Consider the following 26,848-nt stretch of genomic DNA (forward strand, 5'->3'; position numbering starts at 1 on the left):
TATTTTTATTGATTTCAGAGAGAGGAAGGGAGAGGGAGAGATAGAAACATCAATGATGGGAGTCATGGATCGGCTGCCTCCTGCACGCCACCTGCCTGGGGATGGAGCCCACGACCCGAGCATGTGCCCTGACCGGGAATCAAACCGAGATCTTCTGGATCCTAGGTTGATGCTCCACCCCTGAGTCACCGCTGCGCAAGCCCTGGGTCTTTCTTTGCCTGAAGATCTCTGAGACGTGCAGAGACCTGTTTTCTAAACAGTGAGTGTAGACCCGGTGATGTGAAAATCTTCCTCCTCCCAGTAACTGGGTCTTTTTAAAGGAGAGGCTCTGGGAGTGTTCAGCTAACCCTGGACGCTGCAGGACCCACAGGCAGAGAGGGGAAGGCCTGGCAGAAAGTGACAAGGGGGCCCAGGCCCTGTCCCTTCCCCTCTAGGAGGAGCCACAAAAAACCCTGAGGAAGATTTAGAAACAAACAACCTTTTTTGACTGTCAAAGGGAGCCCTCAAGTGCACCCTCCTATCCAGTTTCATGTGGGACCTCACTGCCAGGAACCAGCAAACCTCCAGGGTTGTCCCTGTCTGGGCAGGTCCCGGGGCAGGAATCCATCCCACTTCCCAGCCAGGCCTCAGCCTGCCGGCCAGGCAGCACAGAGCCCGGAAATCTTGTGGCGGCTTAATCAGAAACAGCAGCAGACCTTGGCCTTCCCTGACAAAGTCCTGCCCCCGCCCCTTGGGGACTGTTTTTCTTCCTAGCTCTTAAACTTTTTGGACTTGCACTTAAGAATTTTAGTTCAATTTCTTTGAGACGCAGCTCAGTGCGGGAAAGGATTCTCTTCTTTAGTTAAACAATTTTTAATTTTTCAACTCGAGTGTATTAGTGTACACAGGTGCCCAACGCAGTGATTAGACACAACTTACTAAGTGTTCACCCCGATACCTCTAGTGGCCGTCTGACACCACCCACAGTGTTACAATATTATTGACTGTATCCCCTGTGCTGTCCTTCCCGTCCATCCCGAGACCGTTCTGTAGCTGCCAGTTGGTGCTTTTTAATCCCTTCACCTTTCTCACCCGCCCCCGAGCCCCTCCCCTCTGGCCACTGTCAAAATGTTCTCCAGGAGTCTGTCTGTTCATTTTGTTGTTTAGAATCCACCTGTGGGGGAGATCCTCCGGCATTTGTCGCTCTCTGTCTGACTTATTTCACACAGCGCAAAGGCCCCTAGGTCCATCCACGCTGTTGCCAATGGCAAGACTTCATTCTTCTTCACGGCCAAGTGATATTCCACTGTGTACACGCATCACTCCTTCATCTGCTCGTCTGCTGGTGGACACCGAGGCTGCCTCTGCAGCTGGGCTGTTGTAAGTGCTGCTGCGATGTGTGCATGGGTGCATGTGTCTTTTCCAGTTAGTGTTTTGGTTTCTTCAGATGAATACCCAGTAGCGGGATTGCTGGGTCCTTCCTTGTCTCTCGTTACAGTCTTTGATTTAAATCATATCTTGTCTGCTATAAGTATTGCCACCCCAGATTTTTGTTTGTTTGTTTGTTTCCAATTTCATGAAATACCTTTTCCCACCCCTTTGCTTTCTGCCCTGCCCCCATGCCTTTCTATCCGAAGTGAGTTTCCTGTGTACAGCCCCTGAGAGGGTCTCCTTTCCTTACCCACTTGGCCACCCTGGTCTTGAACTGTATGGTGATTTCTCCATGGGTACTGGTATTGGGAAAGCCTCATGTTCACCAGGGGGTGTTTCGGGTTGCTGCTCTCACAGCCCCGAGCCTCTTTGTGCTGCTGTCCACCGGAAGTGACCTGTGCTAGGCTGCGCCGGGTACTGGGTAGCGTAGAGTTTGCCTAATGAACACTGTTCTTGTCCACATCAGGGTGTGAAGGAAGCAAAAGCTGCCCCCCATCCTCCCCCCAAGCCCAGGAGGATACACTCAGGGTTGTGTGGGAGGCCCAGCCCTTCCTGATGGGTGAGGCTCCTGAGCGGGGCAGCCTGGTGGCTGCAGCTCAGCAACAGGTGTAACTGGTTAAGAGAACACAGGCTGGGGTGGGGAAAGGGAGCCTGTGGGGCGAGCAAGGCCCCAGCACTTATCTCTAGAGTTTGGAGGTTCTTCCCTGAGGAGCTGAAGGGTCTGAGATCTCACCCCCCCTGCAAGCTGTCAGGTGAGCCTGCACTTTCAGAAGACACAGGCCTCTGGGTCAGAGATGAAGGACAGTGCCCTTCTCACAGCAACAGCTGCAGCCAGGGTTCACCCACAGGGGTCTGGGGAGGCCCAGGTGACCCCTGCTGTGGGCATGGCCTAGGACCAGGGAAGTGACTCTTCTATGGGGACGTGACCTTTGCCTCAAGGTGGACATTGTGGTAATTATACTGTCTGCATCTCCTAAAGCTGATCACCAGAAAAAAGTCCTCAAAAGGAGTCTGGAAGGGAGGTGGGGAGGTTTAGCCACCAGAGCGCCCTGGCTCCTCCTCTCCTGCTGGCCCCTGGTTAGGGACCAGGTCCCCCTCCCTGAATTCTCACTCCTCTGGTAGGTCTGGGATCTGCCTGTCCCACCGGGCAGGCCAAGCGGCCCAAGGTGCGGGGCAAGTTTGCAGAAGGCGCCTTCCCACTTCCCGGAGGCTCAGCCTTGAGGGAACCGCCCTGGGCACCTGGGGCTGCTCTTCTGCGATGGACCCACCCTGTCCCTGCTTGGGTCCCCGGCTTCGGGTCCCTTTTGCTGCTTCCCCTTCCCTCTTTTTCAGCAGGGTCGTGGTGCAGAGGGGAGCATCTACCCAACCGCCGTCTTTTTTTTTTTTAATTAAAAAAAAATATGTTTTTGTTGATTTTTTCAGAGGGGAAGGGAGAAGGAGAGAGAAACGTGGATCCGCTGCCTCCTGCACGCCCCAGGCTGGGGATGAGCCCACAACCGGGCCTGTGCCCCGACCGGGAATCGAACCGGCGGCCTCGTGGTGCGTGGAACACGCGCAACCGGCTGCGCCGCACCTCGGGGCCCAACCGCCGCCGTCTCGGCGCTTTCGCGGCAGAAGCCGAGCGAACCCCCCCGGCCGGGGCCCCCGCCCCCCCCCGCCCTCCTTCTCCCCCCCCCCCCCCCCCGCCCTCCTTCTCCCCCCCCCCCCCCCCCCCCCCCCCCCCCCCGCCGCTCCCGGGGCTTCCCGGACCCGCGCGCACGTGGCTTCGGGGAAAAGCGAGAAACCTGGGAAGGAGGGAGCTCGGACCTGAGGACCGCGCCCCGCCCCCAGGCCCGCAGCCCCCAGGCCCGCAGCCCCCGCCCCGCCCCCCAGGCTCCCGGGGCCGCCACCCCCCCCCCGCCGCCCCCCGCGCGCCCCTTTCTGCGGCCACCACCCAGGACAACCGCCGCGACCTCCTGGAGGTTGTCGCCCTCCCAGCGCAGTACTCGAGCTTCACCGAGGGCTCGGGTCCGTCCCGCGGCCGCCCGCGGGGTGCAGACCCTCCCCCGCCGGGCGCCCCCGCTTCGGGGCAGAAGAGCCCGCGGCCTCGCAGTGACCCCTCCAGTCAGGCGTGGTCCTGCGTCGCCACCTGGTGGCCGCCTGGAAAACTGCCACCCCAGGGGTGGGGGGCAGAGAGGAGGGCGAGGAGTGGGGTCTCCCCCAGAGGAGCTGGGTCCGGGTCCCCGCCCTCAGCCCCGCAATCCCAAGGACGGCGCGGGGCGTTAGACCCCACAAGACCGCAACTCTGACTCCATCAGAATGCTCACCCTGACTGGTCCCCATCGCATTTCTGATCAGACTGAAGCCCAAATTAGGGCGCGCCTTTAGGGGCCCGGAGGGGAGTCGCTGGACCCAAAGGTGAGGGCCCCTGTTTTAACCTGTGGTTGTTGGCCCCGCGCACCTGGGGACGACCCGCAGACCCGCAGAGATGGCGGGAGGAACGGGTGGCCGGGCAAGATGCTGCTGGCGCGGGTCAGGGCCAGCGCCCCGGGAAGGGATTGCTGCGTTACCCCGGAGTCCTTCAGCACTGTAGGACACCCCAGGATACCCTCCAGTCCCCGCGCGGCAGGACACCCCATCCCAGTGCTGCAGGACACCCCCCAAGGACACCCCCATCCCGTGCTGCAGGACACCCCCAAGGACACCCCCATCCCGTGCTGCAGGACACCCCCAAGGACACCCCCATCCCAGTGCTGCAGGACATCCCCAAGGGCTCCCCCATCCCAGTGCTGCAGGACACCCCCAAGGACACCCCCATCCCGTGCTGCAGGACACCCCCAAGGACACCCCCATCCCAGTGCTGCAGGACACACCCCCAAGGACACCCCCATCCCGTGCTGCAGGACATCCCCAAGGGCTCCCCCATCCCAGTGCTGCAGGACACCCCCAAGGACACCCCCATCCCAGTGCTGCAGGACACCCCCAAGGGTACCCCCATCCCAGTGCTACAGGACACCCCCCAAGGGCACCCCATCCCAGTGCTGCAGGACACCCCCAAGGACACCCCCATCCCAGTGCTGCAGGACACCCCCCAAGGGCACCCCCATCCCAGTGCTGCAGGACACCCCCCCAAGGACACCCCCATCCCAGTGCTGCAGGACACACCCCCATTTGTTAAACAGCCAAGGGAGAGTAGAGCCGGGTGCAGAGGTGCTGGGGGCACAGGCAGTTTGGGCAGCTCTCTCCAAGCCCACACCCCCCTAGGAAGAGGAAGTTGGTTAAATCCCCCCAAGAGTTGGGGACAGCTGGCAAGAAGGACCAGGCTCTGTCCTCATGGAGCTCAGAGTGCAGCAGGGGGAAAAACAAACCAGGAGGGAAGCAGGATAACCTCCGCATTTGTAAGGCGAGGAAGCCACTGGGTGTGCTGTAGAAACTGTGATGAGAGGGGCGGGAGTCCAAGGAACCTCCCAGGGAGAGGGATGGATGAGAGCCCAGGCCCCCAGGGGTCTGGCCAGAGGAGAGGGCTGTGCAAAGGTCCTGGGGTGAGCAAGGGCTGTTTGCTGCTGCAGTGGAGGGAACCAGAGGGGAAGTGGTCAGAGACCAGATGCCAGCAGTGGCATGGCTATGAGACTGCAGTGGGTGTCCCATGTTTCTCCCAGCATGTGGGGTGAGGGAGGGGGGCATGCACTTCCTAGGTTGGTAAGGAGGAGATGCTGGGTGCAGGGAAGGGGGGCAGCCTCTGGACCATTCCAGGGCAACATTGTTCCCAGGCTGGGTCCATGGCTGCCGCTCAGGACACCCTGCTCCAAGGCACCAGGAGAAGGGGTGGGAGCAGAGGGTGTGGAGGGAGATTCTGGATCAAAATTTCTCCTCTAACTTTGTGATTGGAGCCGCACCCAGATGCCTTTCTCTCCTGCCTTTTGCGGAGCTTTCACCCCGGTTGACCTGAAAGCAGCCCTGTAGGGACAGGCTGGCTGGGCTGTGAAAATGAGGAGAGGTGGGTGCAGGGCAGTCCCCAAAACAGCCCGTGCTGCTGAATGTTCACAGCCAGCTCCCCGGGAAAGGCTCGATTTGTAGTGTTTGCCACTTTCCAGGGTGTGTAGACCCCACTGTGGCTGATCTCAAGCTTCCTCGGGACACCACACACCTTTGGCTCTTACTGTAGAATTCAGCTTTGAATTTCATTTTGAAAAATTTCATAGTGGGAAGGAAAAACCACCCTCTACATAAATAATGTGTGTACCCTGATTTCATACACCTGAATATGGCCACCTCTGGTCCCCAGGGACCACATTCCAGAACTAGCCACCAGCCCGGTCCACAACCAGAGCTCTGGGCCAGGGGGAGAACTTAGGACCCAAGTGTTCCAGATGACACCCAAGGCAGGTGCCAGCTGCCCCCACTGCACTGTGCCTACACTGAGGCCCAGCCTGCCCAAACCATTTCCCTCTGGCCCAGATCAAACTCATGGGTCACTGGAAAAGCACAGGCCAGGATGAGGCTGGGTCCCTACCCTTCTGGAGAGGGGTCCCTGGAGTTGGCCTGTAACCTCTGTCCTGTTTGGGTCCTGTCTCCAGTCCCTTCCTGGCCTGGAACAACTCTGGCTGCTCCCCTCCCTGCCCCTCAGGACCCCTGAGGTACCATGAACACTGTAGCACTCACCACCTGCAGGCATGGACTGGAATAAATCCTGGCCCCCTTCACAGACCAGCAAACCGAGGCTCAGAGGGGCTAAGTCACAGCCTGGGTTGCACAGCCAGGATGCAGAGCAGCAGGAACTAAGTCCACATTGCCACCCCTTGTCACACACACCCAGCCCTGCACCCAAGGAACACTCAGTCGAGCAGGACAGGCAGATGTGAACCCCAATGAGGTGGCCAGGCCTTGAGGTAGCCCAGCCAGGGACAGAGCCCTGGTTTTAGAGTCTGAGGTGCACATGCCAGCCCTGCCTCTGGCTGGGATTTGGGGCCGTGGGCACCTTTCTGGTCTGTAGCTCCTTTATCCCCATGTTGGAGCCGATGACGCAGGATTCTAGGAGACTCTGTCAGCCACCTGGCATGGGGCAAGTTGGCTCCAGGGGTTGTGGGGCCCAAAGCATACACAGGTGTTGGCTCTCTAAAGGAGAGAACACAAACTTACAGAAACAAAATTGGGGCGAAAGTGAACATTTACTTAGAGAAAAAAAGACAAACTACAAGTTTGAAAATCTGACAAACACCACAAACATACAAAATGTAGAAAATAACATAATATTCCTGTTAATTAGCCACCTGATCTATCCCATAATACTTGTGCTGCCTTTCGGGGCCATACTTGGTCGTCACCTCAGTTGGACACCTTATGTCATGTTTGATAGAGAACTGGAGCTCTCTCCTACTCCCAGCTGATTAAAATTTGTTTTTTCCTATTTATTGTTAGAATCCACATGCCCTGCCTGCAGCACAGAGAAAGTTCCTTGTTCCTTGAACAGCAAGACATGGGACCAATTCTATTTCATGAGATTCCTTTTTAAAAACAATTTCTAATTGTGTGCAGTGTGTGGTGGGCCGCACTTCCACTGGGTGGTGGCAGGCCCACCGAGGTCTGGTGCTCTGCACTCCCTGTGGTCCCCTTAACACCGCAGGACACGATCTGCCCCACAGGACACGATCTGCCCTGAACCTGCAGCTCATGAGGCCAAAGGGGTGTTTTGTGTCTGAGTCTTAATTTATAAAGGTGACCAAGTGAGGACACAGCGGTCACTGCCACTGAAAAGCTTGATGTTATTCGCAGAGCCCTAGAAATGAGGGCCCAACACACCCTGCAGCCACGGGGAGGAGGGCAGGCTGGTCAGCAGGCGGGAGGAGAGCAGGAGGAAAGACAGGTCTGGGAAAAGCCCTAGGAGGGGCAGTGTGAATAATTCCAGCAGATTTGGGCACAGGGGCTGTCCCTCCCAGCCTGGCACCTGGCCCTGAGGTGCTATTGGCCTGGAAAACTTCCACGAGGTGTGTGACGGCTGGATAAGAAGGTGACTGAGACTGGGCTCTGGGTCACGGGAAATGTGAACCACAGCGGCTGTTCCTCTGGACTTATGACTGATGGATGCCAAGTAGATGCAAAGAGAACCCAAGAGAATGCAGGACAGGAGGAGCCAGCTGGGGGTGGGGGTGGGGAAGGTGATCTTGGGGCCTTTAGTCCTCTGGCCCCCTCCCTTCCCGACAGTAAATTGTGTTCTTCTTCCCAAAACCACAAGTGCTCTCGGGCACCCAAGGGACGTTCACATGTTAACATGGTAAAAATACAGTGCAGCCCTGGCCAGAGTGGCTCAGTTCGTTGAGCGTTGTCCTGTGTACTGAAAGTTTGCCGGCTCGACCCTCGGTTGAGATGTGTACAGAAGGTAACCGATTGATGTTTCTCTCTCATATCAATGTTTCTCTCTCTCTCTCTCTCTCCCTCCCTCCCCCTTCCTGTCTCTAAGCATGTCCTTGGGTGAGAAAAAAACAAGAACGCATGTGATTAAGTCAACGGATGCACAAGAGGCATTCTGTAAAATTTAATTTCTGTTCTTAAGAAGACGTCTTAGCTGTTCAGGAAGAGACGGGAACACTGATAATCTGATAAGAGCCTCTACCAAAAACCTTGGGCAGTAATGGAGTCAATGGGACACAGAGACGCCCACGGGCACCACCACTGCGAATCAGCCTGGATGTGGCTGGTGAGCTGGGGAAGTTTGTAACCAAAGGAACAAAACTGTCTTTATTCACAGATGACACTGCTGTGGGTGGGTGTGTGTGTCTAGAGAATCTACAAGTTCTGATGGTGAACAGGGAGTTTAGCAAAGTTGTCGGATTCAAAATATATGTGGAAGATTCTACTCTAATTCTACATATTAGCAACTAGCTGGAAAACTAAAATTTCATAGGCAATCCAGGGGTAATGCAAAATATCAAGTAGGAGGAATCACGGGACATCGCTGGGGACGTTGAAGAAGCTGCAGGTGGGTGGAGAGCCGCGTCCACGGCTTAGGAGGTTCCATGTGGACTCTGCTGGATTCGTTAAGTCTTTCCAAACTGATTTATAGAACAAAGAGATTTCTATCCAAACCCCAACCAAGTGTTTGTGGAACTTAAAATGCTGATTCCAAGATGTATATGGCAATACAAATTCAATTCCACAGTTATTGACCTTGCCTGGTACTGGGGTACATCAGAGAATGAACCCCCCACGACTGCCCTGGCCTGTGGCTCGGCTGGTCGGAGCGTCATCCCACCAGTTACACCGAGAGGCTGCAGGTTCAATCCCCAGTCGGGGCTCGTACAAGAGGCAACCGACCGATGCTTCTCTCTCTCTTTCTCTCTCTAAAATCAATGAACATACTCTCCAGTGAGGGTAGAAGTAAATGAATACATAAAAATAAAACCCACCATGACTGCCTTGAGAGTTCTCATTCCGGAAGGGGAGACATACAGAGACACATTGAACAGTATAAACGATTCCCAGCTGTCAGAAGGTTATAAGCACTTCCAGGAGACTGAAGAGCAGGGCAGGTGAGGGCCAGGACTACTGAGGGCAGTGGGAGGGCAGTTTGCATAACTGGCTCTCAGCCAGGAGGGGGCGCAGTGAAGGCCACATTTGCAAGACACCAGAACAGCTGAAACAGCAAGTGCTCCAAGGTGGAGAACCTGGCGGGGTATCAGGGCATATTGTGACCCTTCGTAATTAAGACAGCGCCAGGTCAGTGGGGGGACACAGGAGAACGTTAATTAACAAGTGGAACAGAACAGAGATCCCGGAAACTTACCCTCGTCTGAAAGGACGCTGGATTTGAGACCAAGGTAGCATGTCCCAGCCATGGGAAAAGCAGGGACTTTTCAATGTATAGTGCTGGGACAACAGAATTTATACAAAGGGAGACAGTGAATTGTGCTCCAACCTGAACCCATCCTCAAAGATCCGTTCCAGCTGGACTAGAGACTCAAACATGCAGGCAGAGCCGGAAAGCATTAGGAAATGATATAGAAGAACATATTCATGATCTTTAAAAATATACATATTTTTATTGATTTTAGAGAGAGAGGAAGGGAGAGGGAGAGAGAGAAACATCAACGAGAGAGTCATTGATTGACTGCCTCCTGCACGTCCCCGACTGCGGATCGGGTTATGGGCATGGGCCCTGACCTGGAGTCGAACAGCGATCTCCTGGATCCTAGGTCAATGCTCAACTGCTGAGCCACGACGGCTGGGCTCTTTTTATTTTTTTAAATTTAATCCTCACGGGAGGAGTGAGGATAGTTTTCCATTGCTTTTTTTTTTTTTTTAATTTACCTTTATTGTTGAGAGTATTACAGGTGTCCCATTTTCCCCCCTAATTGACCCCCTCCACTTCGCTACCACCCTCTCCCCAGGCCTTCACCCCGTTATTGACTGTGTCCATGGTGTATGCATATATGCATATAACTTCTTTGGTTAATCTCTTCCCACCCTCCACCCCCCTTCCCTCTTTCCTCTGAAATATGATTGTCTGTTAACATGCGTCAGTGTCTCTGGACCTATTTAGTTCATCAGATTCTTCTGTTCATTAGCTTCTTGTTAAAGAAGACCCTTCAACTTTTCCTGTAGTGCCGGTCTGGTGGTGATGAACTCCTTTAGCTTTTCCTCGTCTGAGAAGCTCTTTATCTGACCTTCAATTCTAAATGATAGCTTTGCTACGTAGAGCAATCTTGGTTGTAGTTCCATGTTTTTCATCACTTTGAATATTTCTTGCCACTCTCTTCTGGCCTGCAAAGTTTCTGTTGAGAAATCAGCTGACAGTCTTATGGGGGCTCCCTTGTAGGTAACTAACTGCTTTTCTCTTGCTGCTTTTAAGATTCTCTCTTTGTCTTTAGCCTTAGGCATTTTAATTACGATGTGTCTTGCTGTGGGCCTCTTTGGGTTCCTCTTGTTTGGAACCCTCTGTGCTTCCTGGACTTGTAAGTCGATTTCTTTCCCCAGGTAGGGTAAGTTTTCTGTCATTATTTTTTCAAATAGGTTTTCAATTCCTTGGTCTCTTTCTTCCCCTTCTGGTACCCCAATAATACGAATGTTGGGCCTCTTGAAGTTGTCCCAGAGGCTCCTTATACTATCTTCATATTTCTGGATTCTTTTTTCTTTTTGCTCTTTTGGTTGGGTGTTTTTATTTCCTCATGTTCCAAATTGCTGATTTGATTCTCAGTGTCCTCTACTCTACTGTTGATTCCCTGTAAATTATTCTTCATTTCAGTTTGTGTAGCCTTCATTTCAAATTGGTACTTTATTACGTTATCGATTTTCTCAGTTATTTCCCGAATAGTCTGCTTAAACATCCTTATAAACAAAATTCTGAACTCTGTATCTGTTAGCTTGCTTGGATCTATTTCATTTAGTTCCTCTTCTAGAGATTTCTTCTCTTCTTTCTTTTGTGACATGTTTCTTTGCCTCCACATTTTGGCTGCTTCCAGGTGTTTGTTTCTATGTATTAGGTAGAGCTGCTATGTCTCCTGGAATTTGGAGAGTGGCTTTGTGTAGTAGGTGTCCTGTGGGGCCCAGTGGCTCAGCCTCCCCAGTCCTCTGAGCTGGGCCTTCTAGGTGCTCCCCTGTGTGGGCTGTGTGCACTGTCCTGTTGTACTTGAGCTTTGGTTGCTGTTGGCGTCACTGGGAGGAATTGACCCCCAGGCCAATCAGCTGTGAGGACAAGCTGCAACTACAGCCAAAGAGCTGCTGTGCTGGAGACACCCCCATGGAACAGGATTTACTTCAGTGGGGCTTTGGTGTTCACCAAGTGTGCCCCTTGAGTGTCACCTGTGGATGTGGTAGGGTTGTAATCCAGAGTGGTCGAGTCTGACCACCAGGTGCGCTGTCTGTGGGGTCTCCCGGGAGGTGCAAAGTCAGCCTGTGCCAGTGCCTTGCCCAGGGCCACCCAGCATGAGCTATACAGCAAACTGTAGTTGGCTGCTACTTGTGCTGGGCTTGGCGTTGTCCAGGAGAGGCCCAGCTATGAGCCAGTGCAGGCTGCCGCTAGTGCCAGGCCCGGGGCCGCTTATCAAGCCCTTATGGGGCAGCTGCTGCTTGTTTGAGAGATTTTAGGAAAGTCCTAAGCATGAGGCTTGAGAGGCCACTTGCACAGAAAAGCCTCTGGAAATGGCCTGGATGAGCCTGCAGGTGGGGAGGGCGGGGCCTCCGGGACTCACGGGGCGGGGCCAAAGGTGGGAGTCAGGTGCTGGCGACTCAAACATGGCGCCTGCCTGCCGGCTATGCGGGGAGGACTCGCCACAGGAGCCATGGCCTCTGCCAGCCCTTCTGCCTGGGAGGAAGCTGCCCCTCCAGCTCTTGCCTAATTTCAGGCAGGTCAGTTCCCCCCCCCCGGGTGTGCCAGGTCCTTTCAGGCTGCTGCCCGGCGCTGGGCTCAGAGGGAGCGTCCGAGTGAGTCCGTGCTCAGGCCCTTTGAGAGGAGCTGCTGGGCTCCCGCAGCCTCCACAACCCTCAGGGACAGTCCCCACTGGTTTCATAGCCCGAAGCTGTGGGGACGTCTCTTCCCGGCCCTGAAGCCCTGGGCTGGGGGGCCTGACGTGGGGCTGGGACCCCTCCCTCCTTCCTCCTCCGGGAAACCCCCACCGCCGAGATTCCCTCCCAGGACACCAGGTGTGGGCCTTCGGCCCGTCTCCGGGATCCAGCCCCGATCCGCCCGCGTCTCCACCCCTCCTGCCGGCCTCGGTGCTTCTTTAGTTCCCTGGTTGTAGGGCTTCTGTTCAGCCAGATTTCAGGAGGCTCCGAGTGATGGTGGTTCTGTATTTTAGTTGTAATTTGGATGTGGTTGTGGGAGGCGGGAGGTGCAGCTGTTACCTACCCGCCAGCTTGTTTCTCTCTCCATTGCTTCTTAGAGAGAGTGGAAGGGAGGGAGGAGGGGAGAGAGGGGAAGCATGGATGTGACACAGACACACGATTGGTTGCTTCCCACAGGTGCCGGTCGGGGCAGGGACTAAGCCTGCAGCCCAGGTAGGTGCCCGTGACTGGGAGTCGAACCCTGGGCCCTTCCTGCACAGGCTGGCTCTAACCACTGAGCACGCCGGCCAGGGCTCTAGTCATCTTGAAGTAGGAAAGGATTTCTTAAGAAAGACACAAGAAGCACTAACAACTCAAGGGAAATACCGATAACTTCAAGTATATTAAACTGCGTGTGTAGCCACAGATACCTCGGAAGAGTAAAGCGGTGCCGCGGGGTGGCGGACTCTGCAGCACAGAAGGCCGGCAGGTCAGCAGCGTCCAGAATACATGAAGGTCAGGAGGGGCAGCGCCCGCGCGGAAAAGGGTCCTGCGCGGAGGAGAAAAGAGGCTCGGAATCGGAGGGCGCTGCCCCCGCCCCGCCCCCCGCCGCCGGCCCCGCCCGCCGCCGGCCTGGCCCCGCCCATGACCCCGCCCATCTCCCCGCCCCCCGCGCCCCCTGCCCCGCGCTTGGGGAAACAGCGCTGACCGCCGGCTGAGGGCTCACGTCCGCTCCTGGCAACTACTCGGCAGAGACGCAGCCCTGCGACCCCCTTCTCAGCAGCGCAGCCCCCGCAGCCGCCCGACCTTGTGGGGGGTGCGGTCCTTCGCATCCGCACCCACCTGCCCCACTCGGTTCTGGTGGCCCAGGGGCTGTGCGTGCTGGTCCTCGGGGACCACCACGCGGCGGTGGGGTCGCAGCACCCGACTTGGGGGAGGGAAGAACCCCCGCCTCAGGTCCCGATGGAGGCTGTAGCAGTCTGCGGGTGGGGAGAGGGGAACCTCGGCCGTGGCGGCCCCGTATGGATCTGGACGTGGGAGTGGGGCCGGTTTGATGAAAACTGCAGCATGCCATCCCCAAAGCCTGTCCCCAGCATGCTCATGAGACCCGCTGTTTCCTTTAAAAAAAAACTAGCATATATATATATAATTTGTTGATTTGAGGGAGAGAGGAAGGGAGAGGGGGAGAGAGAAAGAGAGAGACATCAGTGATGAGCCCCGCCGGGCCTGGCTCAGCGGTTGATCCAGGCGACCAGGGCTTGATCAATGACTCTCTCATCATTGATGTTTCTATCTCTCTCTCTCTCCCTCTCCTTTCCTCTCTCTGAAATCAATAAAGATATATTAAAAAAACAAAACTAAAAAAAGAAAAAGAAACATCAGTGATGAGAGAGAGAAACACCCCCAGTACATCGCCCCCTACTGGGGATGGAGCCCAAAACCCAGGCACGTGCCCTGGCTGGGAATCCAACCTTGACTTCTTGCTTGGCTCATGGGCTGATGCTCAACCACTGAACCCCACCAGCTGGGCTCTGTTTCTTTTATTAAAAAATAAACTCTTTTGAGGTCTCAGAAAAACTTGAAAATGGCTGTAATAAGACACCTAGTTACAGCTACCCTGGCTCTCTGTGAGCTCTGTGACCAAGCTGGAGAAGACACTGGAGGTGAGGAGACATTGCAGACTTGGCAGAACCACCTTGGGCTCACCTGCCCTCAGGTGAACAGCTCCTCAAAGTGACACGGTCACTCAGGTTCTGTGCACATGACGGAAAGTGGTTCTAGAACACTACAGTGACAGCCGTCACCCTGCAACAACCACAGGCTGACACCAAACTTAATGTCTACCAGGGCTAGTAAGACCCAAATTTAATCCATCTACTCATAAGCATTTTACATCTCTTTGTGTCAGGAGTTCTCAAACTTGGGCATCAGAATCATTTGGACAATTTCTTAAAACGGATGCTGGGGTGGGGGTAGGAGTGGGGGGGTAGCCTGAGGTTCAGATTTGGTAGGTCTGAGGTAGGAGGTCAGGAGCTGTGCCAAGGTCCAGGTGGTGGCGGTGACACTGCTGGTCAGGCATGCACTTGTGACAACCTCTGCCCTGTAAAAATTTAAAAATTAAATTTAAAATAAGACAAAGAGAGTCAAGGTATCTATAATCAGATTAATAATTAACTCAAGTGTTCACCCCTGCAAGGTCATCAGCCAAGGCCTCTGCTGTTTCACTCTACAAGGGCCCCTAGCAGGACCTTGAAACCGGAAATTCTGTGACCCAGCCTGGAAAACAAGGCCATAAAGTTTATGAGACACTCATTCTATTCTTCACCACCCCTAGTAACCAGCCAATTACCAACTTACACAGGACAGATAATAGAAACTTCTGAGAAATCAAAACTGCCTTAAAGAGGGAGGGATCCTGAGCACTGTCCCAGCATCTGCACCCACACTGCTCAGGTCTCTGCTTCAGGAAGCTTCCACCTGCTTCACCTGGGACCACAGCTGCTCCCCAAAGCCAGAGATGATCAAGCAGGAACATGAGGTGGTCAACCTGGGGGGTCTCCAGAACTCAGGGCCCATGATGTCCACCGTGGTCAACATCCAGACAGAGACGGTTGTGCCTGACCACATCGTCTGGTCCCTGTTCAACACGCTCTTCTTCAACACCTGCTGCCTGGGCTTTGTGGCCTTCGCCTACTCCGTGAAGGTGGGTGTGTGCCTGGGGGCTTCTCCAGAAAGTGTGTGTGAGCCCACAGGGGTCTGCTGCCCAGATGGCCCTTGGCACTGGGGACCCCTAGTGAGAATGCTTTTCTGTGTGGATGTGTGTGGTTGGGTGGGGTTCATTCCCAGGGAGGGTTTGCGGTGGGGTTGCATGGACGGGCAAGTGGGTGGGAGGGTCAGCTCTGTCTCCACCATCCCCAGGAGCCCCCCTTCCACCCTAAGTAGAGAAATTACACCCTTCACACATCTGGCTCAAACCTTAAGTCTGGTCCAGAGAAGGAAAGGTCCTTAAAGATGCTGACTCAGGGTGGGGTGAGAGGACAGCCAAGGGGCCAGGGCAGGGGGAGGAGGAGCCCTGAGACCCCTGGACAGGTGGAGTCTGTGAGGGACGGGTGTGCCTGGCCCTGTCCTGCTCAGTCTCCAGGGAACAGGGATGGGAGGGTCCCTGATCTGTCTGAGGGCAGGTGGAACCTGGTCTGGGCAGGGACCAGCCAGGGGAGTCATAGCACCTGGCTCTCCCCAGGACCTGCTCCAGCCCCGCTCACCATCTCTTCTCCCCCAGTCTAGGGACCGGAAGATGGTGGGAGACATGTTCGGGGCCCAGCGGTATGCATCCACTGCCAAGAGCCTGAACATCTGGGCCCTGGTCTTGGGCATCCTTTCCACCATCGGAGTCATTGTTCTTCTGGTGTTTGTGCTCCCTGGATTCTTCCATGCAATGGGGAGGGGGTACTAGTCCCCACCTAGGGCATGTGACCAAGTCCCCCCACCCTCTGTGAACCCTGCCCTGGGGGCCCATCCCTGTACCCAGCACTTTGTACAGAATAGAGCTATGTGCAGCTGAACTCAATAAAGTGCACTTGTATGTGACGATGCTGACATTTCCTGGGCAGGGCACTGCGGGGGTCCCCAGCCTGCCCCTGAGACAGCCCCAGCACCCCCCTCTCCTACCTGCTTGCTGCTCTGAGAGGGGCCCGACACTTTCTGAGATGTTCCTGGCCTCCCGCTGGGAGCAGCAGCTGGACCATGGTCCTAGGATGGGGGTCCCTCCCTCCAGTGCCTAAGCCCTGACCCAAGGGGCACTGGGTCCAGAGCACCCTTGGGCCCGAGGACAAGCCTCCCTGCCTCTGGGCTGGCTGGGAGCAGTGGTGCTGGGTGAGTGCGGCAGGCGAGTCCTCTGGGAGGCCATGGGGTTTGCATGTGGGGTGCAGGGATGGAGCCCCGACCCTGCAGCCCCTCCTGGGCGGTCCCACCATTGCTGTGTCCTCCTGCCTCCTCCAGCCCCCAGCTCTGTTCTTGCTCCTCTGCAGGGTACAGGGGCAGGTGCAGCCAGTGGCCAGGGAGGGGCAGAGTGTTCAGCCCGATGGACAGAAACCCTGAGAGGAAGGACCCATCCTCCCACCAAACCAGCTGGGCTTGCTGGCCGGAGCTGCTGCCAGTGCCCAGGAGGGTCTCCCGGCGGTGGGCACCCTCGGGCTTTGGGGGTGAGCCTTTGCCAGGGCCCGGGATGCACATGGGAATGGAGCTGTCCTCAGCTTGACCCCCCACTCCCTGCACAGTGGCCCTGAGAGGCTGGCGAAGTCCAGGTGACCACAGGCTGGTGTCAGCGAGGTGAACCCATGTCTCCATGGGCCTTGCCCTTTGGGGGCCTGGCCTCCCCGGGTTCCAGCTGTGGGGCGAAGTCAGTCCCTTGCTGTGGTCTGTGGGCGGCAGCTGTTCCCGATGGGCTCTCCGTTCAGTCGGGGCACCCACGAGGGGCGGACAACCCAAACCCCCACACCCCCTTTGCGACACCCCCTGCAGCACCCAACTCCTGGGCCAAACGTGGGTGCTTCGTCTGTGGTAGGCGATGCCTCCAAGGGCGCCCCTGTTCCCGGGTCCCCCGGTGAGCACGAGGGGGCTCAGGCCCAGGGAAGATGGTCCTGAGGTGGGAGAACCCCCCTCGGGGTTGGGGAAGGATTTGCGCCCGGCAGGACGGAGGGGGGCGCCGCCACGCGACCCCGCCCGGGGCGGGCGTACCCCCGAGGGGCGCGGGCAGGGCGCGCTCGGCGGGAAGGAGCCCTGAGCCGCGGCGACTGGGGCGCAGGTGCTGCGGGGAGACCCCGCCTGCAGCCAGCAAGGCGCCCGTGACCTCGGGCTCCGGAAAAATTACACGCGCGCCGGGGCTTCCCGCGGGCCCGACTGCAGGCGGGGCAGCCAGTGTCCGGGGAGGGACAGTGTTCAGTCGGAGGGACAGCGAGCGGCCTGAGTCCTGGGAGCCCCGCCAGCAGCTGTGGCCCGGGTGCCGGCGGACCAGGCGTCACCCGGCCCAGGGCGGGCGTGGCTGGGACGGTGGGTGCGGTGGAGGCTGGGCGGGGCCCGAGAGCGGCGGGGGCGGGGGATCTCGGGGCGTCGTCGCCCCTCCGGCTCTGGGGTCCCGGCTCTGAGGTCCCGGCCTCCCGCGCAGCGTCGTCTCCCCGCACCGCGGCCTCTCCCCGCGCGGCGGCCTCTCCCCGCACCGCGGCCTCTCCCCGCACCGCGGCCTCTCCCCGCGCGGCGGCCTCTCCCCGCACCGCGGCCTCTCCCCGCACCGCGGCCTCTCCCCGCGCGGCGGCCTCTCCCCGCACCGCGGCCTCTCCCCGCACCGCGGCCCCTCCCCGCACCGCGGCCCCTCCCCGCGCGGCGGCCCCTCCCCGCACCGCGGCCTCTCCCCGCGCGGCGGCCTCTCCCCGCGCAGCGTCGTCTCCCCGCACCGCGGCCTCTCCCCGCGCGGCGGCCTCTCCCCGCACCGCGGCCCCTCCCCGCACCGCGGCCCCTCCCCGCACCGCGGCCCCTCCCCGCACCGCGGCCCCTCCCCGCGCAGCGTCGTCTCCCCGCACCGCGGCCTCTCCCCGCGCGGCGGCCTCTCCCCGCACCGCGGCCTCTCCCCGCACCGCGGCCTCTCCCCGCACCGCGGCCTCTCCCCGCGCGGCGGCCTCTCCCCGCACCGCGGCCTCTCCCCGCGCGGCGGCCTCTCCCCGCGCAGCGTCGTCTCCCCGCACCGCGGCCTCTCCCCGCGCGGCGGCCTCTCCCCGCACCGCGGCCTCTCCCCGCACCGCGGCCTCTCCCCGCACCGCGGCCTCTCCCCGCGCGGCGGCCTCTCCCCGCACCGCGGCCTCTCCCCGCACCGCGGCCTCTCCCCGCAGCGCGGCCTCTCCCCGCACCGCGGCCTCTCCCCGCGCGGCGGCCTCTCCCCGCACCGCGGCCCCTCCCCGCACCGCGGCCTCTCCCAGCACCGCGGCCTCTCCCCGCGCAGCAGCGCGTTTCCCCCCCGGGGGGCAGGCCCGCGGGCCTCGCACCTCCCGGACCATCCTCCCGGGCCCGACCCCCTCCTGCTCAGACCTGGGACCCTGGGGCCAGGGGCGCCCTGCTGGGGCCCCGTGGCTCATCCTGGGGACCCCAACCTGCCAGCCGCCTCAGGAGTCAGGCGCTGCTGCTGGGGACGGGTGGGGGGCCTGGGTGAGGGGCGGGAGATCCGCGGCCCGTGTGGGGCGCGCGGGGAGAAAGGGGCGGGCTTGGCCGGCCCAGCGCCCAGCGCCCAGCGCCCAGCGCCCAGCGCGCGCCCCGCTGCTGAAGGCGGGTGCCCCCGGGGCGCCCTGTGCCCACGCCCCTGGGAACCTTGACAGAACCGGGTACGGAGCTGATTTCAGGGATTCTCTCGCACCTGAGGAGCAGGGAACACGGGCTCTCTCCACAGGCGGCCTCTGGGCTCCCCAAGTCGTGTCCCCGAAGCCTTCTGGAGTGATGGGGGCCTTGGACCACGTGTTCTGGGCCAGGGCCCTGTTCCGCAGTGACTCCGTCCTGGGCCAGGGCTCAGATCTCTGGGAAGGAGAGAGCCCCCCCCCCCACCCTTTTCCGTGTTGCTCCTCGCGTGGGGCCAAGTAAGGTAAGGCCTGAGGACAGGCTCCACCCCCCCCCCCCCGGGGCAGCGAGGTGGGGCAGGTGCGGGTGGGCGCAGTCTCAGGGCAGGCTGGGGCTCTCACAAGAGCCTCTCTCACAGCATTGTCACGTACATGTCCCCTTATTTTTATTTTTATTTTTAAAATTTTATTTTTGTTTAAAACATTACAGATGTCCCTTTTTCTCCCCAATGACCCGTTCCACCCCGTCCCATCCGCCTCCCCAGTCCCTCTCCCCACCATTGTCGTGTCCTGGGTTGTGCATCTCTGCATATTAGTTCTTTGGTTACTCTCTCCCCCTCCACCCACCCGCCCTCCTCCCTCCCTCTGACATTCGTTGAATCTATTCTGTTCATCAGCTTATTAAGTTCTTCATATTCCACGTATAAGCGAGATCATGTGATGTTTGTCTTCCTCTGCCTGGCTTATCTCACTCCGCATAATGTTCTCCAGGTCCCTCCATGCTGTCCCAAAGGGCACGAGATCCTCCTTTACAGCTGCGTAGTGTCCATGGTGTGAATGTCCCACAGCTTTTCATCCACTCATCTGCTGATGGGCACTTGGCTGTTTCCAGATCTTAGCTACTGTAAACTGTGCTGCTATGAACATATATTCTTTCTGATTACTGTTTCAGGATTTTAGGATACATTCCTAGGAGTGGAATCACTGGGTCAAAAGGCAGCTCCATTTTTAATTTTTTGAGGACCCCCCATACTGTTTTCCATAGTGGCTGCCCCAGTCTGCATTCCCACCAGCAGTGCCCCAGGGTCCCCTTTCCCCACACCCTCGCCAGCACATGGCGTTTGTTGATTTGTTGATGGAGCCATTCTGACAGGTGTGAGGTGATACCTCATTGTGGTTTTAATTTGCATGTCTCTGAAAAGTATGGAATGCTTCAGGAATTTGGGTGTCATCCTTGGGTAGGGGTCATGCTAATCATCTCTGTATTGTTCCAATTTTAGTATATGTGCTGCAGAATCGAGCGCCTAGTCCCTTATTAAGTTCCATTGTAGACACATGTGCATATAAACAGCTGTGAAAAGGGTGACCGCCTCAGGCTAAGGGCAGCTACAGGTGGCCTCCATCACCCTTTATGATGTCAGAATTGCCTGAAACTTAGTAAGCCACTGGCAAAAAAAATGATCAAAATGATGGACACAAGGATGCCCAAGACCAGGGCCCAGATGTTCAGGCACTTGGCGGTGAATGCATAGCTCTGGGCCCCGATCACGTCTCCCACCATCTTCCGGTCCCTAGACTGAGGGAGAAGAGATGGTGAGTGGGGCCTGGAGCAGGTCCTGGGGAGAGCCAGGTGCTATGACTCAGGTCCCCCCCTGCCTGGTCCCTGCCCAGACCAGCCTCCACCTGCCCTTCAACCAGATCAGGGACCCTCCCCTCTGTGTGTCCCTGGAGCCTGAGCAGTACAGGGCCAGGGTGACCGCCCCCCCCCCAGACTCTCAGCTTCTCCAGGGGTCTCCGGACTCCTCTCCCCCTGCCCTGGCCCGTTTGCTGGCCTCTCACCCACCAAGGGTCAGAGTTTTCCGAGTACTTTTGTTCTTTCTGACAGAGCCTCAGAGCCTCAGAGCCTCATGGTGAGTCTGAGGGATGCAATTTCTGGTATGGTCAGTAGGGAATTGCTTGGGGTCCTGGGGACAAAGGCTGACCCTGCCATCCCCATGCATCCCATGCAGCCTCATCGTGACCTGCACACACAGGTGCGCACACACAGTTGCACACACACACACACACACACACACACACACAAGAGCTCCCCAGTCCCCAGGGCCATCTGGGCAGCAGACCCCTGTGGGCTCACACACACTTTCTGGAGAAGCCCCCAGGCACACACCCACCTTCACGGAGTAGGCGAAGGCCACAAAGCCCAGGCAGCAGGTGTTGAAGAAGAGCGTGTTGAACAGGGACCAGACGATGTGGTCGGTCACAACGGTCTCTGTCTGGATGTTGACCACGGTGGACATCATGGGCCCTGAGTTCTGGGGACCCCCCAGGTTGACCACCTCATGTTCCTGCTTGATCATCTCTGGCTTTGGGGAGCAGCTGTGGTCCCAGGTGAAGCAGGTGGAAGCTTCCTGAAGCAGAGACCTGAGCAGTGTGGGTGCAGATGCTGGGACAGCGCTCAGGCCCCTCCCTCCCCCAGGTAGTTCTGATTTCTCAGAAATGTCTATTTCCTGTTGTTTCCAAAACTGGTGATCTGGGCGGGTCCTAAGAGGGTGGAAGAAATCTATGTGTCAAGTGACATAAGAAATTGGGGGGAAATTCTGCAGTCCAATTGTGAATTTTCTGTCCCTGTCACTTGTGTCAGGACTTGTCTCCTCAAGGAGGACTGGGGTGAGTCCTGGGGACTTTTCCCGGCTTGGAGCCACCTGGTCCATTCCGCGCACCTCAGGCCTGAGGCTGTGTAGGTCTCATGGTCTCCATGCAGGGCTCCTACTAGGTGGCCCAGAAGTCTGGGTCTCTGGTGCTGGGGCCCCTTCCACCTTTCCAGATTCTGATTATGTGAGCATCTCCCCTGGGTCCCCCACAGGGCGCCAGCTGCTTCCTGCACGTGTTGCCTGCAGCCTATTGCTATGTGAAATTGTCCTGTTGAATAGCTGGTGTGGCTCTGTGTTCCCCTGGACCCCACTGACCCACTGATGGAGGCCAGGTGCACTGGGCAGTCAGAGGGCGTGGAGGTTGAGCCCCTGCCCCTGGTGCCTGGTCTGGGGAGAAGTCAGAGGGGTTGGGATGCACTTGCTAAAAGGCCCCGTGGGCTGCACACACCAGTGCCTGGGGGATCGACCTCCCACTGAGGCTATTTCCCCCACACACACACACACACTGCCCCTGTGATTGTTATGTGAGTAACCTGAGCAGAGATCACAGTGACCTGTGGTGAAGCAGAGGCCATGTTACCTGTGTGAATAACCTTTACCTTCTATTAATATAATGAGGGTAGTTTACCAGTTTGACCACATTTGTTACGTTTCAGCCCCTATTTCTTTAAATATTATTTCTGTCCCTGGACTATCGCCCTTCTTTCCTGACACCATCATTCATTTGTTAATATCCCTTTTAGCTGGGGCCTCTGAGGCCACGTTAAGTTCTCTTTACCTTTCTGTTCCTCACGCTGGGTAAGTGCGATGGGCCCATCGTCAAGTTCACCAGTTCTCTCTTCTGTCTCAAATATGCTGCTGAACTCCTCGAAATTTTCTTTCATTCTTTTTTTTGGTACTTTTGCACTGCAGAGTTCCTAGTTGTTGTTTTTTGATTATTTTTATCTTTTTATTGATATATTCTATTTGGGAGACATTCTTATATCTTATACTTTTCTTTCTTTTTTTTTTTTAATTTTATTTTTGTTTAAAACATTACAGATGTCCCTTTTTCTCCCCAATGACCCTTTCCACCCTGTCCCATCTGCCTCCCCAGTCCCTCTCCCCACCATTGTCCGTGTCCTGGGTTGTGCATATCTGCATATTAGTTCTTTAGTTACTCTCTCCCCCTCCACCCACGGGCCCTCCTCCCTCCCTCTGACATTGGTTGAATCTATTCCATTGGTTGAATCTATTCTGTTCATCAGTTTATTAAGTTCTTTAGATTCCACGTATAAGTGAGATCATGTGATGTTTGTCTTCCTCTGCCTGGCTTATCTCACTCAGCATAATGTTCTCCAGGTCCATCCACACTGTCCCAAAGGGCACGAGATCCTTCTTCTTTACAGCTGCGTAGTATTCCATGGTGTGAATGTCTCACAGCTTTTTATCCACTCATCTAGTGATAGGCACTTGGGCTGTTTCCAGATCTTAGCTATTGTAAACTGTGCTGCTATGAACATAGGGGTGCATATATTCTTTCTGATTAGTGTTTCAGGATTCTTAGGCTACATTCCTAGGAGTGGAATCACTGGGTCAAACGGCAGCTCCATTTTTAATTTTTTGAGGACCCTCCACACTGTTTCCCACAGTGGCTGCCCCAGTCTGCATTCCCACCAGCAGTGCCCCAGGGCTCCCCTTTCTCCACACCCTCGCCAGCACATGGCGTTTGTTGATTTGTTGATGGAGCCATTCTGACAGGTGTGAGGTGATACCTCATTGTGGTTTTAATTTACATCTCTCTGATGATTAGCGACACTGAGCATTTTCTCATGTGTCTCTTGGCCATCCATATGTCCTCTTTGGAGAAGTGTCTGTTCAGGTCCTTTGCCCATTTCTTAATTGGGTTGTTTGTCTTCCTCTTGCTGAGTGCTATGAGTTCTTTGTACACTTTGGAAATTAGCCCCTTATCAGATGCATCCTTGGCAAATATGTTTTCCCAGACCGTGGGGTTCCTTTGTATTTTGAGGCTGTTTTCTTTTGCTGTGCAGAAGCTTTTTAGTTTGATGTAGTCCCATATGTTTATTTTTGTTTGTTTCTCTTGCCCTAGGAGATGTATCAGTGAAAAGTCCACTACGTGGGATGTCTGTGACTTTACTGCCTATGTTTTCTTCCAGGATTTTTATGGTTTCTTGACTTACATTTAAGTCTTTTATCCATCTTGTGTTTATTTTTGTGTATGGTGAAAGTTGGTGGTCTAGTTTCATTTTTTTGCATGTATCTGTCCAATTTTCCCAGCACCACTTATTGAAGAGACTGTCTTTACTCCATTGGATGCTCTTGCCTCCTTTGCCAAATATTAACTGACCATAATGGCGTGGGTCTATTTCTGGGATCTCTGTTCTCTTCCATTGATCTATATGCCTGTTGTACCAATACCAGGCCGTTTTGATTACAGTGGCTTCGTAATACAGTTTGAAGTCCGGTAATGTGATCCCTCCCACTCTGTTCTTTTTTCTCAAGATACTTGCAGCTATTCTGGGTCTTTTTTGGTTCCATATAAATTTTCAAAATGTTTGTTCTAGGTCTGTGAAATATGCTGTTGGTATTTTTATAGGAATTGCATTTAATTTATAAATTGCTTTGGGTAGTATGGACATTTTAATGATATTAATTCTTCCAATCCATGAGCATGGTATATTGTTCCACTTGTTTATATCTTCCTCTATTTCTTTTTTCACTGTCACGTAGTTTTCCGAGTACAGGTATTTTACATCTTGGTTAAGTATATTCTTAGATATCCTATTTTTTTAGTTGCTGTGGTAAATGGTATTACTTTTTTAGTTTCTCTCTCTGAAAGTTCATTGTTGGTGTATAAGAATGCCATTGATTCCCGGATGTTGATTTTGTATCCAGCTACCTTGCCAAATTCATTTATCAAATCTAGTAGTACTTTGATGGAGTCTTTAAGGTTTTCTATGTAAAATATCATGTTCATCTGCAAATAATGACAGTTTTACTTCCTCCTTTCTAATTTGGATGCCTTTTATGTTTTCCTCCTGTCTGATGGCTGTGGCAAGGACTTCCAGTACTGTGTTGAGTAAGAGTGGTGAGAGTGGACATCCCTGTCTTGTTCCTGTTTTTAAGGGAAATGGTTTTAGTTTTTGCCCATTGAGTATGATGTTGGCTGTAGACCTGTGGTATGTGGCCTTTATTAGGTTGAGGTATGATCCCTCCATTCCCACTTTGCTGAGAGTTTTTATCAGAAATGGGTGCTGGATTTTGTCAAATGCTTTTTCTGCGCCTATCGATATGATCATATGATTTTTGTTCTTCATTTTGTTTATGTGGTGTATCACGTTTATTGATTTGCGGATGTTGTACCAGCCTTGCATCCCCAGAATAAATCCCACTTGGTCATGATGTATGATCTTTTTAATGTATTACTGGATCCAGTTTGCTAGTATTTTAGTGAGGATTTTAGCATCTGTGTTCATCAGGGATATTGGCCTGTAATTTTTTCTTTGTAGTGTCTTTATCTGGTTTCGGGATTAGGATGATGCTGGCCTCATAAAAAGAGTTTGGGAGTTTTCCCTCCTCTTGAATTTTCTGGAATAGTTTGAATAGAATAGGTGTTAATTCTTCTTTGAATGTTTGGTAAAACTCGCCTGTAAATCCATCTGGTCCAGGACTTTTGTTTGCTGGGAGTTTTTTTTATTACTGCTTCAATTTCATTAGTTGTTATCGGCCTGTTCAGGTTTTCTGCCTCTTCTTGATTCAGCTTTGCGAGGTTGTATGCTTCTAGGAGTTTGTCCATTTCCCCCATGTTGTCCAGTTTCTTGGCATATAGTTGCTCATAGTATTTTCTTACAATCCTTTGTATTTGTGTTGGGTCAGTTGTTATATCGCCTCTTTCATTTCTGATTTTATTTATTTGGATCCTCTCTTTGTTTCTTAGTGAGCCTGGCTAAAGGTGCATCAATCTTATTTACCTTTTCAAAGAACCAGCTCTTGGTTTCATTGATTTTTTGTATTGTTTTTTTAGTCTCTATGTCATTAATCTCTGCTCTGATTTTTATTATTTCCTTCCTTCTACTTCCTTGGGGCTTTTCTTGCTGTTCTCGTTCTAGTTCTTTTAGTTGTTGTGTTAGATGGTTCATTAGATCTTTTTCTTGTTTCTTGAGATAGGCCTGTAATGCTATGAATTTTCCTCTGAGGACTGCTTTCGCCGTGTCCCATAGGTTTTGGATTGTTGTCTGCTCATTTTTGTTACTTTCCATGAAGTGTTTGATTTCTTCCTTGATCTCATTGGTAACCCATTCATTGTTTAATAACATGCTATTTAGCCTCCATGTGTTTGAAAATTTTGGTTTTTTTTTATAGTGGTTGATTTCTAGTTTCATGGCATTGTGATCCGAGAAGATGCTTGATATGATTTCAGTTTTCTTGCATTTGTAGAGACTCGCCTTGTGCCCTAACATGTGGTCTATTTTTGAGAATGTTCCATGTGCACTTGAGAAGAATGTGTATTCTGCTGCTTGGGGTGAAATGTTCTGTAAATGTCAATTAAATCCATTAGGCCTAGTGATTCATTTAAGGTCTGCATTTCCCTGTTGATTTTTTGTCCTGATGATCTGTCCAGGGCTGACAGTGGGGTGTTAAAGTCTCCCACTATGACTGTGTTGCTGTCAATCTCCCCTTTAAAGTTCCCCAAGAAATTTTTTATGTATTTAGGTGCTCCTATATTGGGTGTATAAATGTTTATAAGGGTTATTTCCTCCTGTTGGATAGATCCCTTTAGTATTATGTAGTGACCATCTTTGTCTCTTGTTATGGTCTTTATTTTGAAGTCTGTTTTGTCAGAAATACGTATTGCTACTCCAGCTTCTTTTCCTTTCCATTTGCATGGAATGTTTTACTCCATCCCTTCACCTTTAGCCTGTGTGAGTCTTTTGCTCTCAGGTGGGTCTCTTGTAGATGGCATATATTTGGGTCCTGTTTTCTTATCCATTCAGCTGCCCTGTGTCTTTTGATTGGACCATTTATTCCGTTTACATTTAAGGTTACTATTGATGTAAACTTATTTAATTCCATTTCCCCCCTTTATGCTGATGTACCTTTCTCTCACTATTCCTTTTTTTTCTTAGAGCAGTCCTTTTAGCATTTCTTGCAATGCTGGTTTAGTGGAACTGAACTCCTTTAGCTTTTTTTTTGTCTGGGAAGCTCTTTATTTCACCTTCAACTTTAAATGTTAGCCTTTCTGGATAAAGCAATCTTGGTTGCATGTTCTTGCTTTTCATTACTTGCAGAACTTCATGCCACTCCCTTCTGGCCTGAAGAGTCTCTGTTGAGAAATCAGCTGTCAGCCTTATGGGGGTCCTCTTGTAGGTCACTGCTTCTCTCTCTCTCTTGCAGCCCTTAATATTTTCTCTTTGTCCTTGACATTTGCCATTTTAATTATGATGTGTCTTGGCGCGGGTCTCTTTGGGTCCCTCTTGTTTGGAACCCTCTGTGCTTCCTGAACTTGTGTGACTTTCTCCCTCACCAGCTTAGGGAAGTTTTCTATCATTATTTCCTCCACCAAGTTCTCTATCCCTTGCTCTCTTTCCTCCCCCTCTGGCAATCCTATAATGCAAATGTTGTTTCGCTTCATGTTGTCCCAAAGCTCCCTTAGACGGTCCTCATGCTTTTTAAGTGTTTTTTTCTTTTTGCTGCTATGATTGTGTGATTTTTTTCTACCTTGTCTTCTAAGTCACT

General features: G+C 54.2%; 2 protein-coding genes across 3 annotated transcripts; one reads left to right on the plus strand and one right to left on the minus strand.

Annotated features, from left to right (window-relative positions):
- The first annotated feature begins 1,161 nt into the window (after positions 1 to 1,161).
- Positions 1,162 to 16,710, plus strand: LOC308565345 (interferon-induced transmembrane protein 3-like). 2 transcript variants are annotated; one of them, XM_081154389.1, is made up of 4 exons: positions 1,162 to 1,359; positions 12,566 to 12,660; positions 14,342 to 14,848; positions 15,425 to 16,710. In XM_081154389.1, exons 3-4 carry the CDS (start codon positions 14,663 to 14,665, stop codon positions 15,596 to 15,598), a joined length of 360 nt encoding a protein of 119 aa, XP_081010515.1. In that variant the 5' UTR covers positions 1,162 to 1,359; positions 12,566 to 12,660; positions 14,342 to 14,662; the 3' UTR covers positions 15,599 to 16,710. The 2 variants fall into 2 exon arrangements, with proteins under 2 accessions (XP_081010515.1, XP_081010514.1); XM_081154388.1 differs by lacking the exon at positions 12,566 to 12,660.
- Positions 16,711 to 19,848: 3,138 nt separating this feature from the next.
- On the minus strand, positions 19,849 to 20,902 carry LOC308565399 (interferon-induced transmembrane protein 3-like). Its single transcript, XM_081154501.1, has 2 exons — positions 20,633 to 20,902; positions 19,849 to 20,037 (listed from the first exon to the last, which is right to left on the minus strand). The coding sequence occupies exons 1-2, from the start codon at positions 20,816 to 20,818 to the stop codon at positions 19,879 to 19,881; spliced, it is 345 nt and encodes a 114-aa protein (XP_081010627.1). The 5' UTR covers positions 20,819 to 20,902; the 3' UTR covers positions 19,849 to 19,878.
- Between the last annotated feature and the right edge of the window lie 5,946 nt (positions 20,903 to 26,848).

The sequence above is a fragment of the Miniopterus schreibersii genome (genome assembly GCF_964146895.1).
Source record: "Miniopterus schreibersii genome assembly, chromosome: 12".
In the NCBI taxonomy this organism is placed as follows: Eukaryota; Metazoa; Chordata; class Mammalia; order Chiroptera; family Miniopteridae; genus Miniopterus; species Miniopterus schreibersii.